General features: G+C 41.6%; 2 protein-coding genes across 8 annotated transcripts in view; one reads left to right on the top strand and one right to left on the bottom strand.

Moving 5' to 3' along the window:
- The first annotated feature begins 882 nt into the window (after nt 1–882).
- Nucleotides 883–6,454, top strand: ANKRD40CL (ANKRD40 C-terminal like). Its single transcript, XM_072938658.1, has 4 exons — nt 883–1,401; nt 1,818–1,953; nt 5,115–5,290; nt 6,091–6,454. Exons 2-4 carry the CDS (start codon nt 1,914–1,916, stop codon nt 6,229–6,231), a joined length of 357 nt encoding a protein of 118 aa, XP_072794759.1. The 5' UTR covers nt 883–1,401; nt 1,818–1,913; the 3' UTR covers nt 6,232–6,454.
- A 6,190-nt stretch (nt 6,455–12,644) lies between these two features.
- LUC7L3 (LUC7 like 3 pre-mRNA splicing factor) overlaps nt 12,645–13,058 on the bottom strand; it is a 22,828-nt gene continuing 22,414 nt past the window's right edge. For 6 of the 7 annotated variants that reach the window (XM_072938657.1, XM_072938652.1, XM_072938655.1 and 3 more), the window contains one exon: nt 12,645–13,058. This exon is cut by the window's right edge. Coding sequence is in view for 1 of the 7 variants with exons in the window: in XM_072938654.1 (XP_072794755.1) it covers nt 13,047–13,058 (12 nt within the window). In the remaining 6 variants the exon portion in view is untranslated. The other variant, XR_012059537.1, reaches the window with a different exon arrangement.

Here is a 13,058-nt window from a genome sequence, read left to right as displayed (position 1 = left end):
AGCATGGAATGCTTTTATTTAAAAAATAAACATAAAGGGAAAAAAAGGTCCCCTGAACAAGAAAAAGTGAATACTGCCGAGTGAACCCGAGAATGGGTGAGTGGGGAGTGGGCAGGCAGGAGACGTGGAGACGGAAGTGGCTCCCCTCAGGGCATGAGCACTTTCCTCTCCAGCCCCTCAGCCCTTACCGCCAGTCCACTCAGGGAAAGCGTTGCAGGTGTTGCGGAAAAAGGTGTTACAGCTCAGTTGTGACAGCAACCTGGATCCAGACAAGAGACCAAGCAGCACTCAGACTTACAGAACTCAGGTTTATTACACCACCAGGCGCAGAAAAGTTAACACTCCAAGCTCTGGACCCTGCAGTAGGTTTACACGGGCCTTTATAGGCTGCCAGTTTCACACTTTGCAACATCATATGCAAATGAAGTATAACAGAAGTTGACCAACTAGGAACAAACTTTGTAGAAATAGACCAATCAGGAGTGAGAGAAATAACCAATCAGGAGTGAGGGGAATGGACCAATCAGGAGTGAAGGAAATAACCAATCAGAAGTGAGCTCAGGAAACCAATAGAATTTTAGGGGTAAGTAAGCCAGTTCAGAGGCAAAAAGTGAGACAGAGCCGCTGGGCCAGGGAAGCGGATGGTGTTGGCAGGACAGCAGTGGCCCTGCTGGGGGTCCTGCCCGTCTTTTTTATGGGGCTTCCCGCCTCCCAGGGAGGCTGCTTACTGCTGACACACCCTGGCAGCTGGCTGGCCGAAGTGCTATTTCTTTCTTCGGAGTTCAGGCGGACGGATCCCAGCTGCTCCCTCCTCTCTGCTGGGGGTCGGGGGTGCTCCTCCATTCTTGGCAGAAGGGCGCCGGGGATGCTGAGGAGGCAGCCTCAGGCTGGCAGCCAGGTGGCCCAGACATAGTCCCAGGCCTGTGCCCGGCTGCCCCTGTGACTATCGAGAAGTATCTCCCTGCGTTGGACTTCTGTTTCCCCATTTGTCCCTTAAGCAGTTTGGCCAAATCAGTGATTCTCAACTTTGGCCATACATTAAAATCATCTGGGGACCTTTTAAAACTTCCAGGGCCCAGACTGCACCCCAGACCAACTAAGTAGGACTCGTCAGAGGGTGGGACCAAGGCACGCGTAGCTTTTACGGCTTCGCAGGTGCACAGCTAAGTGTGAGATTTCCCTCTAGCTTTAGGATGCTAGGCCCACCTGAGGCCCTGTCCCCGTCTGTCAGGTTAACGAACTGAGAGAGTCACCCCAGTGAGTTCCTATCCTCAGCTGCCCTGCCCAGGACTTTGCCCAGCCCCACCCACCCTTCACTGAACCTTTCGCTCCAGCTCCTGCCTTCTCCATTATGTCTGGAATCGGGGATTCAGGATCCTCACCCAGGCGGAGTTACCCCAGGTATGGGTCCGGGTCTTTCTGCTTTCTTGTCACTCACTGACAAGCTGAGGAAGGGGCTGGGAGAAAAGGGAGAGAGAATCGGGGAGGTGGGTGAGCCTGTTCAGTCCAAGATACTGTTTGGCTTTTCTTATCCCTTGAAGTAGTAGCTGCTAACTTTTTCCAAGGAGGGTTGTGCCTCTGAAGGCTTCCTCTCTCAGGGCGCCATACCCGTGGGTGGGCTCTGTTAGCCTGCACTGCTTCCCAGTGGACACAGCCAGAGGAGGGAGCAGGGAGCCTTGAATCTCAGTCCTTCACTTGCAGCATTCTGTGCAAGTCATACGACACACCTGGACCTTAGTTTGCCTGTCTGTAAAATAGGCCAACCCCTGCTCTATCTCACTAGCCAATGACAAAAACAGATTATTTTTCCACTGCAGATAGATGCACTGAGGCTTTAGAAGGTGTTTTTTGATTGGGAGTTTGGGCGTAAATTCAAGAGGGACTGCTGATCCGACAGACCACAGAGCTGACCCATGGCTGGACCCCAACAGGACGTGAGGGAGAAGCCTGTAGGTGAGTCTGGAAGTCCTGTTTCAAACATGGTCCTCAAGGAGGATAGGGGAGGGGCCTGAGGAAGGGAAGGGCGGGGTGTCCTTCCCCACTCTGCCAATGGAGTGGTCAAGGGACAGCAAGTGGACCAAGGGTCCTTTCAAGAGGAGGCAGGTGTCAGTAGCTACCATCAAAAGCAGCAGCCGGCAGCTCCTGTTGCTCCCTACGCGCCAGGGGTGGTTGTACGTCTTGTGCACCTTCTCATTTACTTCTTACAACTTTGTGAGGTAGAGATTATTAATCCCATTTTCCAGATCAGAAAACAGACTCAGAGAGGTTAAGTAATTTGTCCAAGGTGTCAATGCTACTAAATAGCACAGGAAAAATTCAGACCCAAATCTGCTTGACTTCAAAAGAACATCCTTTCTGACCTCTAAGAAACCCTGTTCATCTACAGGGCACTTAATCTGACACATTCATGGGAGAATAAAATGTTTTACACATGGCAGGCCAAGTTGGGGGATGTTCGTTCTCGTGTTCTTTGTTGAGTGAGTCGTGGAATTGGTGAGGGGGCATCGTTCCAGGTTAGGTGTCTCTGGGAGGGTGAGGCCCAGCTGTTGCAAGGGCCGCCTGGGAGAGGGACTCAGTCTCCAGGCCCAGAGTGGAAGGACAAGGACTAGACTGCTGGTCCCTGTCTGGAGTGGGAGTCGGGGGCACGTTATTTCTGTCCTGGGAGAGAGCTGCACTGGGTGGGAGCATCTCATTTCTGGGGAAGTATGTAGCAGTGTGGAAAAGCAGTTTGAGCCCTAAGCAGGACTGGGTTTGTGGGCCTGAGATCAGAGCAGTTGCGCAGGGCCTGGCATACAGAGAGTCCTCACGCTTGGGATTAAAGGCTCTGTGGTCACTGGCTCGAAATTTTTAATAGCTTTATCTTTGAGTTTGTTTTGTAAGTGAAATCAGATGGGACAATGAGCACGTCCCTCATTCTGCTGTCACCTTTGGTCCCTGGCAGACTCAAGCAAGAGGCAGACAAGACAGGGCATGCTGAGGTCCCTGGCAGGGAAGGGGCAGGGGTCCCCCAGCTGCCCCCGGGTTCCAGAGTATTCCGGTGGGGAGGCTTCAGTTCCCCGGGAAGCCATTTTGCACTGGGCTCCACTACATTAGTAGGTCTCGTCCAGGTCCTGCCATTTCCTAATGGAGCAAACTCAAGCAAGTTACTTCACCTTTCAGCCTCAACTTTCTTGTCTGAAAACTACAGTCCATATAATTCTTGTGACGACAGTGGTTTCTGGTGTTTTTTCCCCCCAAGATGCAAATCTGATTGTGACAGCCTCCTCAGCACTGTCTAATGACTTGGTGTTGTTCTAGAGCAAAGACCTTTCACCCATACCAGCGCTGTGCAATTAAAATATTATGTAAGCCACATACGTAATTAAAAGTTTTCTAGTAACCACATTTTTTAAAAAGAAATTAAATTTAATATGTATACTTCATCCAGTATATCAAAACTATCATTTCAACATATAAACAATATTAGAAAGTAAGGAAATACTTTACTTTTCCTAAGTCTTTGAAATCCAGTGTGTGTTTTCCACTTAAGAGTGTATCTCATTTCATGTGATCAGCGGTTGAACTGGGTAGCACAGGTTGGTGGATAACCCCACAATCTTGTCCCTCCCAGCTCTCCGCCTGCAGCCATGCTGGATTGCTTTTCTTTCTTCTAAAGAGCCACTGCCTCCTCACACATACAGAGCCTTCTGCTGTTCCCGAGCCGTGGAAAGCTCTTCTCCCTCTCCACCCTCTGGATCTATTTAAGCCTACTCATCCTTCAGATGCCAGCTCAAAACACAGCCTTCAGGGAGACCTTTCTTGACTGCTTTCCAGGCTTTCCCATTATTGTGGATTTCGCCCTCACCATGCCCACAATTGTAATTTCACATTTACTTGAGGTCACTTGATTAATATCTTTCTCTCCTGCTAACCTGAAATACCAGGAGAGAGACCACTTCGGATTTTTGTTGTTTGCATCATCATCTCCCCAGGGCTTGGCACAGTGCCGGTGCAGTGTAGGCTTGGAAGGCTATTTTAAGTATGTAAAAGGCCTGGCACCTGGAAGTTACTCTGTAATGTTCCCTTCTTTCCTTTCCTTCTGTTTGAGAAAATCTCTCCTTATAAAGGGACTCTTCTAACAGTATGACTCTGCTAACGAACTGGAGGCACAAAGCCCTCACTGCTGAATATACCTAAGTAGAAATTTGAGTTAAGCACACAGGTTACACGTATTTCTCCCTCAGATTACATACCATTTAAAAATTCTGTCTCAGTTCCTGCTCATGATTTAAGTGGTGATTAAGGACAACTACTCTTCAAGTCTGAATACAATTACTGCCCTTTTCGTGGCTGTTCTTACCTGTGAGGAGGAGCTGCAGAGCAGGAAGTGGAGATGGGGCTCTGCTATCCCTCGCCTAATTGGCACATCTGGCAGAGAGCTAAATGCTGAGGTGCTGCTGTTTCTCAGCTCTCCTCTAATTCTTTCTCACGTGAGTATAAACAAGGTTCAAACCCACAGTTGCCAACTGACCAAGGTGATAATGCCAAGCCCAATGACACCTGCCTAGGTAAGGACTCAGCCCCTAGACCACGTTGCAAACTCGCCATTAGGCTTCCTCCTCCTTCAGTCAGTAGTGCTCCTTCTTATGACAATTAAGGCTCACTTAATGCCACCGTCCCAAAAGATGGTAGCATTATCTATTTCTCAGGGCCTGCGGCTCACCTTGAAGTCCCAGGGGTACAGTAGGAATCAGCAGAATGATCTGCACCTCTGCACAATGGGTTAAGGATACAGAGCCCCAGGGCTGCACATTTCCTCGAAGCTTTCCAAGTAGCCAAGGTACAAACAACATGTATATATTGCCAAGGGTGATGCGTATCACCCATTGCATATTTGAAATCCCAGCCTGGCTTCAAACTGCAAGTCTTTTGGTGAGTATAATGGGGCATACATCCTAGAGCTTGCCCAGCATTCCAAGAAAGGCCTCAGATAAAGTGTATAAATGCCTATAAAAGTTCCAGGTCTACTTATTACTCAGTTATTTGGATTATCTATGCTGTAATAATTGATAATGTTCAAAGACTTTAAAATGGGTCTTTTGTTTCTTTTATAAATAAATTTGTGGGTGATCCAGAGCTGGTGCTTAAAGTCAGAATTCAGAGCCACAAAGAAAATGACTTCATTGAGGTTGAATTGAACAGACAAGAGCTGAGTTACCAAAATCTACTAAAAGTGAGCTGCTATGAACTGGGGATTAACCCAGAGCAAGTGGAGAAGATAAGAAAGCTGCCAAACACACTGCTCAGAAAGGTAGGGTTTACAAGTTTCTAAACACAGACTGGGTTCTAAGTGGGTAAAATTATATTCTGTGAAGCCAATCATTAGCTTCTGCATTTTTAGTATGAAAACAAAATCCAAGACAGTGGAAATCCTTGTGCAGGATAGCCAAACATGGTAGGTAGGTAATTCTCAATCTGGTGCTTTTACAGATTTGCATACCTAATTCATAAACCCTTTTAAATTGTCTGAATTACAGTACCCAAATAAGACTAGTTCAATATGTATGGTCCACTTCCAACCTCTGCAAAACTTGACTGGTCCCCAGGACAGAAGGTATAAACCCACTCTTACCTGCTTAGCAACAGTCTGCAACCTTAGGAAACAAAGTTTTGTGCATTTTTATATATTTTCCAGATTCAAAACACATCTCAGTTTTGAATTTCAGAGGAAAAGTCTCATTTCTTTGGGCATTATTTTTTTTTAAACAGCAATGTTCAAAATGCCTTTAGCAAAAGCCTTTTGCCTAATTGTTTATTCTTTGTAAACTAAAACGTGGTGGGATAATCATACTTTCTAGATGTTTTAAAAAATATCCTGGCCTTTTACTCTTGGGCAGCATCATGGAACTGTACTCCCCCTGGAAACCTGCAACACAGACCCAAAAAAAAAAAAAAACCCACACACAGAAAAGAAAGAATTCTCAACTGCTGACTTAGTTTACCATGGAAAGACAGAGAAAACAATGCTTGGCATCTAGTATTAAGCCTTTTTATCTTAATAATTTCACACGTATTTATGAACCAATGTACAATTTCTTCTTCCATATTAAGGACAAAGACATTCTGAGACTACGGGACTTTCAGGAAGTAGAACTCATTTTAATGAAAAACAGCTCTGAATTGACAGCGTACACACCATCGCTGTTGGAGAAGCCCTGTTACAACGGCAATGCTGCAAAAATGACATATTAAGAAACCCAAGAACTGAAAACTGGAATCAATATATATAAAATAAACAAGTTCATACTGTATAGCACAGGGAACTATATTCAGTATCTTGTAGTAGCTTACAACAAAAAAGAATACGAAAATACATGTATATTTATGTATGACTGAAACATTGTGCTATACACCAAGAAATCGACACATTGTAAACTGTATACTTCAATTAAAAAAAAAAGAAAACTGGAATCAGCATTTTGTAAATAATGAAGCCTTGGATGCATGTACCAGTTTGCTAACTTCATGTGTACTTTGAAAAATTACTGCATTTCCTCGTCTCCAACTTCTCTGAGCTGGGAGAAAAGTTATGTTCAAAGTGCTTTGACAGATAGTACTACAAAAAAAATTATAACTATGATACTTACCAATGCAAGTTTAATTTGTAAAGTTGTACCCCAATCCTGATCAGGCATAGGTATGCACTCCTGAGTGTCAGGACCAGCCAGGGTCTGTTCACATGAACTCCGTTAAAAGGCAGGGTGAGCTGATGAAGCTGGGAAAGCCAGAACCCACTTGGCACACTGGTTCAAAGTTCCCAGTTTCTAAAAAGCATTCCACACCATCATTTCCTCTTTACATACTTTTTAACTTATCTATAAAACAGCATGACTTACACAACTTGAGTTACTACCTGAGGCTTTTAAGAAAAGCCAAGGCACTGCCCACAGCACTGAACTCTTACTAAAACAGGTGAAAAATACAAAGTTAGTGCCCTTGCTAACAACTAGCTCCAAGGTGGGCTGTGATCAGATCCCATGCTAGGTTCTTCCCTACCACGCTACCTGGAATCCTGGGTCATCTCACTAGCTTATGGTTAACAACTACCTGAACCTTGGAAGCACTCATGCATGATTCTGTCTACCAACTTTTATTAACACACACCAACCACACTGTTGCCTCTTTACACACCTTCATGAAATCATCTCTAATCCCCATGGAACTGAGAAAAAAGTACCAGAGACATTCTGGGCAAGCACAATGTCTTGTTTCCTGTAGCACAAGAAACAGGCCACGTCCTCACCTCCAAATTCTTAATAGCTCAGCTTTGATGAAGGGCAAAGGGACACTGAGGCCTTACATCAACACTTACCATGTCACCCAGCTGCCAGAGTGGAAGGTGTTCCGATTAGTGCAGGTGCAGACGTGCATACCACTTTACTCATGGAGTGAGTGACTATGAGAATTGAATATGCAATTTACTTAGTATCCACAGGATTATGGTTGGAGCACCTTGGCACTGAATTTAAGCTTAGCATCTAAGTGACATTTTTAAGGCAGCATAGCCCCCTAAAGAAGTCAGTTCCAACCATCCAGAGCGGTGTTCCACTGTCAGGACTGTGATAGGGCTTGGCAGGGGGTCGATTCCCAAGGGCCACCTCCCCAAGGTATTTTCAATTTTGTTTTAAGATAAATTTAGGAAGTGGCTCAGGGTTGGTTAATGGCCCAAAATTACCATTTGTAGAAAAGGGAGGTTTTAGGTTGTTTTTAAATGAACACGGTAGAACAAATTTATTTGAAAAAATTACTGCTGAGGGGAACGCTTACACTAACAGCAGAACCTGCACAGGTGCTGCATAGTCGTTTAATTCACCAAGATCAACAAGGGCAGCAATTTAATTACAAGGTTGATAAGCAAATTCAATACAGCCTGCACCAGAAACATACTTACTTCCTATAACCAACATACCTAGCTTTAAGGCTGCAGATCAATAAGTCTGAAGAGCTTCAAGAGTAATTTTATTATGTATTTCATACATAGATTGTAAAAACTAATTTCTGAGTGAAGTGCAATTCTGAAAGATTTTTATAATTTCCTATTTTTATTATTCTGAGGGGTGGGGGGGTTAGGTTTATTTATCTGTTTACTTTTGATGGAGGTAGTGGGTATTCAACCCAGGACCTCATGCATGCTAGGCACACACTGCACGCCACTGAGCTATACTCTCCCAACCATCATTACCTAAAGTCTCTGAAATAAATCGGGTACCAGAATGCTATCTTAAAGCGTTCCAAAAGATACGTAGGTTAAAACATGGAATGATGTGGAATTCTTAGTTGTTCACAACAGATGTTAATTTTGAATGGAGTGACTCAGCACCGCCCTTCCCATCCCTCTGAGCAGACTCCACCAAGAGCTGCCCCTATTCTGCACACTGATGTAACCTAAGGTATCAAAATAGCACCCAGGACTGAGCAGCCTTAAGGGATGTTAAGTAAACTCACGGTTAAGCCCTGAGCTTACACTAAGAGGAGCCAACTCTCACCTGAGGCACATGACTGGGGGTCAGAGGGCCTCCGCTAACTGACACAGGGCCTTGAGCTACATGATTTTTACGCACCTGCAGGTGCCTCTCAAGTTTCAACCACTATCCTTTAAAGAGCAAACATTTTTTAAACACTTCATAGTACCCCTGGTAAGAGTAGGACAGACAAGGACAAAAAGCAGCCTGAGGTGATGATCTAACTTGAACAAGGCAAAGGATGTGCTGACCATGGGTCAGAAGAATGGCTCTTCTCACCCCAGCAGGTTCCTTTCTTGAATGACATAAATCTAGGAGAAAAGCTTCTTTGGAAGCTGCTTACACAGCAGAAGCAGCATCAGCTCCCTGGCTGACACCCAAATGAAAATTACATCAAGATAAAAATAAGATACCACAAAGAAAAGACACATTTAGGTCCCACTGCTAGCTTTTAAAGACCACAATTAAGACTAAATCTGGCACTCAAGAAATAGTACCCTTTAATCTGCTACTCACTGAAGATTAATTTCATGAAATACATTATGTTTATACATTTATGTTACTACTAACTACCTACACCAAGACCTTTTCCCATTTTTTTAATTTAAATTTTATTAAGAAATGTCATACATACAAAAGCACATACACATACAGTTTTAAAAAAGAAACCACCCACCCAGCTTTAGCAATCATCACCAGTTCGTCTGAAGGCTCCTCCTTGCCCTCCATGATCTCCCTCCATCCCTCCAATGCACTGAATTGTGTATTAATCATTTCCTTGCTTTTCATTTACCATATATTTAACAGCCTGGTTTTGACCTTCACAGAAAAGGAACCAATAGTGGATGTATTCTTCTGCAACTTGCTTTTTTGACCATTTAGATTCATCCATGTTCACATGTGTAGCTGTAGTTCAGTCTGACTTCTGTGGAATTCCACTGTAGGAATATACCCCAATATTTATCCTGTGGATTGCTGGACATCTGAAGTCTTTCCAGTTTGTTTTTATTTCCTTCTCTTCCTATTACAAACAATGCTGTTATGACATTTTTACATCAATTTCCTGGCACACATGCATAAGTTTCTATAGGTATGTATCTAAGGGTGGAATAACCACAAGAGAAGTTATGGCACAATTATGCCAAATTGCTTTCTGGAGCTGCTGTTCCTAAACATTCTTAAAGCTGTTGACAACTGATCTATTTGGGATGGCTGGGAGGAAGAAACAGACCAACTAAGAAACTCTCAAACTGCATTTTTAAATTAGGAAATTAAAAAAAAAACAAACAACTAATACAACAATGAAAAAAACATTTACTTTCTCTTTTACTTGAAATATACTTTTGAAAACTACATGTTTAAACTTAAAATTGCTATCGCCTATGTCTCAAATGTTTCTAAATATACTGAGTGAAAACAGCAAGATTCAAAACATATGGTGCTCTAGCATGTATTTTAAAAGATTCATACATAAATGCTTACATCCCCCACCACCCCCCTCCCCACAAAACAACACTTGGAAAAATAATTAGTAGCTCCTGGGGAGGAAGAGAGGGACAGGAGTAGAAAGGAGACACAGATCATTGAACATTGCTGTTGTTTTTTTCAACCATGTACAAGCATTATAATTGTAACACAAAATTCTTAAAAAGCAGTCACCTGGGATTCTTTCATAAACAACTAAAAATCAGTCCAAACTCAAACTTGAAAACCAACCCTAAATGAAGTCCCATCCCACAGAAAATATACACAGTAAGTTCTCATGGGTTTTTTTTTTAAATCATGCACATTTAGAATTATGTTTAAAAATATTCACAACTCATCTACAATGCATTTTTTTGAAGCACAGAACGGACACAAGCTTAAAAAAATTCCACCCTAAATTACTCAGTTTTGACATCTCTAGAAACCTTTCATCAACCAGATGGCTAGACTCAACCCGTATGTGGTCAGAGTGCTCTTAGACCTTAGAAATAGGGTTGGTTTTCCTCTGTGACACTAACTATACTGAAGAAACCAGATAAATCACCTGGAGCTGAGTAATGCTATAAGAAAAGGAGGTAAACATCTCTAATCTAGGTGATAATGATTGTATCAAGAAGGGAAGAAAAGTGTTTTAATCCTAACTAAAAAATTAATGTATTATGATCTATTTGAAGAAAAAATGTCTTAACAAAAAGGGCAATGATGCAGTCAGTGTGTCTACACTGCAGAAGGGAGGACGCCAGAACAGCAGACTCAATTACCACATCCTCTTGAGAGGCACAATGGAAAGTAAGCTACCAGATCAGTACCATAGCTGACCAATTAAAAAGTTCACCCAATTCATTTTTAATTAATAAACTATTGTTTAAGTCCTTATCTTTTAGCAACACATGCAGAAATATTTGCCAATTAAGTATGTCTGAGACTTGCTTGAAAATAACAGGGGACAGGGAACACACACAGAGTAGAGAATGGCCATTTAGTCTTAATTAACTAAACTGTCCTACTTTTGTGTCTCAAATTTTCCAAAATAAAAAACTGCTGATTCCAATCTTACCAAGAAATCTTCTGATTAATAAAAACTGGCTCTCCCTAAAGGCTTTTCAAAGAGAAAATATGCATTAAGAAACTGACAACTTTTAGGTCTCCATGGACAGACGTGTGTATTTCTTACAGTAAATTAGCACATGGCCCATTATTGGATTGTGAATTTGGTTAGGAAGAATCATTTCCTCTTAAGCCTGATAACTTCTAGGTGTGACCCAATTTATAGATCCCCACAACTAAGGCCAGACCTTAGTCACGGACACCTCAAGGGGCCAGGCCTCCCGCTCAAACTCTACATTAACTTCAGTAGTGATCAACAGATGGAAGTGTCCATACAGATGAAGATGAAGACTTCGTGAACTCACTTAGAGTACTTCATTAAATAGGCTAGCTATAAGATTCTACATGAGCCAGAACAAATCTGACATTTTAATATCCTCATGATTTAATATCTTAATACTTAAGTAAATTTCTTCTGTTTCCTTTTTTTCTTAATACTAGAATATGGTAAGATATCATTTTAAGGCCTTTATTCTTAAAACCACAATCTTGTCAAACTACACAAAGCAGTGCTTAGGAGGCAGCTGACTTTAGATTTGTTTCCCCTCTTACATTAATCCGCACATGAATCATCTCTGACAAATTCAGAGATAACCCATCCATCTATTGCTGAATCTCCAGGATTAACTAGGTAAGCCAGGAATACTCTGTCCCCACAGCATTATCTTATGCAAAGAAAGCCTCTGAAGTGGCAGCTTCATTATATTTCAAAGCCCGGTGGAGGGTATTTTAGTAATTCTGTAACATTATGCCTATTATAGAATGAGCACAGTGGCATAAATGGTGAGGCACTGGACCATGCAGCAGAGACCTAGATTCCATGTTCATTCTCCATCAACATGGAGCCATAAGTCATTTAACACATGTACTCACGTTTCTCTACCTATATACACTGATAGTAATATTTGAAAATTATAAATCACAAAGAATTGCTATGACATATGTAGCTGGAGCTAATATTTTTATACAGTCAACAGCTGGGTATAGTTAAAACATGCTGCCAAATTTGCTGTACATGACCCACCTCCTAAATCACCTTAAGTATCAGTTTAAAAAAAAATCCTTGTACTATGCATACACATCCCATACAAAGAAATAAATACATGTATAATCTGACAAGACTAGGTTAAAAAAAAATCTTGATACAGGATTTTAAGACCAAAAACCAGTTCAAAGTTCTTGAATGTTCCTCTACTTCATTATTTCACAGCTAGAGGATGATAGATGTCTGTCAGAAGGATATTCTGAATTTTCTACTACTAAAGAAATCTCTCAGGGATATAAAAAATATATTCTAGTTCATTGTATATCTTGTTATTAAAAGCAAAATTCAAAAGTATTCATAACCACCCAAAATTGAAGCACCATTATTTAAAACATTTAAACTGTGGAAGTTCTATAAAAATTAGTCTTAAACAGAACAAATCAGATAAAACTACACCAACACCTCTAGTAACAGCATATCATATTTAAAACAAGGGACTAGTTCAGAGTCAATAACTTTATTAGAAAAAGATTAATACTAAAACTTTTCAATGACAGAGACAAATCTGCGACAGAAAGTCAGAGATACTTTATTTTAACTTCTAAATCCAAAGGCTAGGTATAAGCAGAGTTGTAAAAATGGAATCCCACTTAGTCTGATTCACACAAATACTAACGTTTAATCTTGTTTTCAAAGTCCAAGAATGAAAACTTGCAATTAAACACTGAGCAAGCCACATGTTTAGGTAATATTTCTTAAAAAGTCTTAAAGAAAAAAATATGATACAGGACCTAAGTTTTCAGTGGCATATATATGCTATTAATACATGTTCTGAAATCTGGTAGGTCACATCAGTCCTGAATTAATTTTTAATAAAAAAAAAAAAACTAACTGAGCTTTATACTTTTCTATGCCACTATAATTTTCTTTCACCTCATTTTAATGTCGATCTTCACTTTATGCCGTTTTCAGTTTTCTTC

This window comes from Vicugna pacos, chromosome 16, assembly GCF_048564905.1.
Source record: "Vicugna pacos chromosome 16, VicPac4, whole genome shotgun sequence".
In the NCBI taxonomy this organism is placed as follows: domain Eukaryota; kingdom Metazoa; phylum Chordata; class Mammalia; order Artiodactyla; family Camelidae; genus Vicugna; species Vicugna pacos.
Note: the sequence above shows the minus strand (reverse complement) of the source record. Positions and strands in the feature narration are given on the sequence as shown.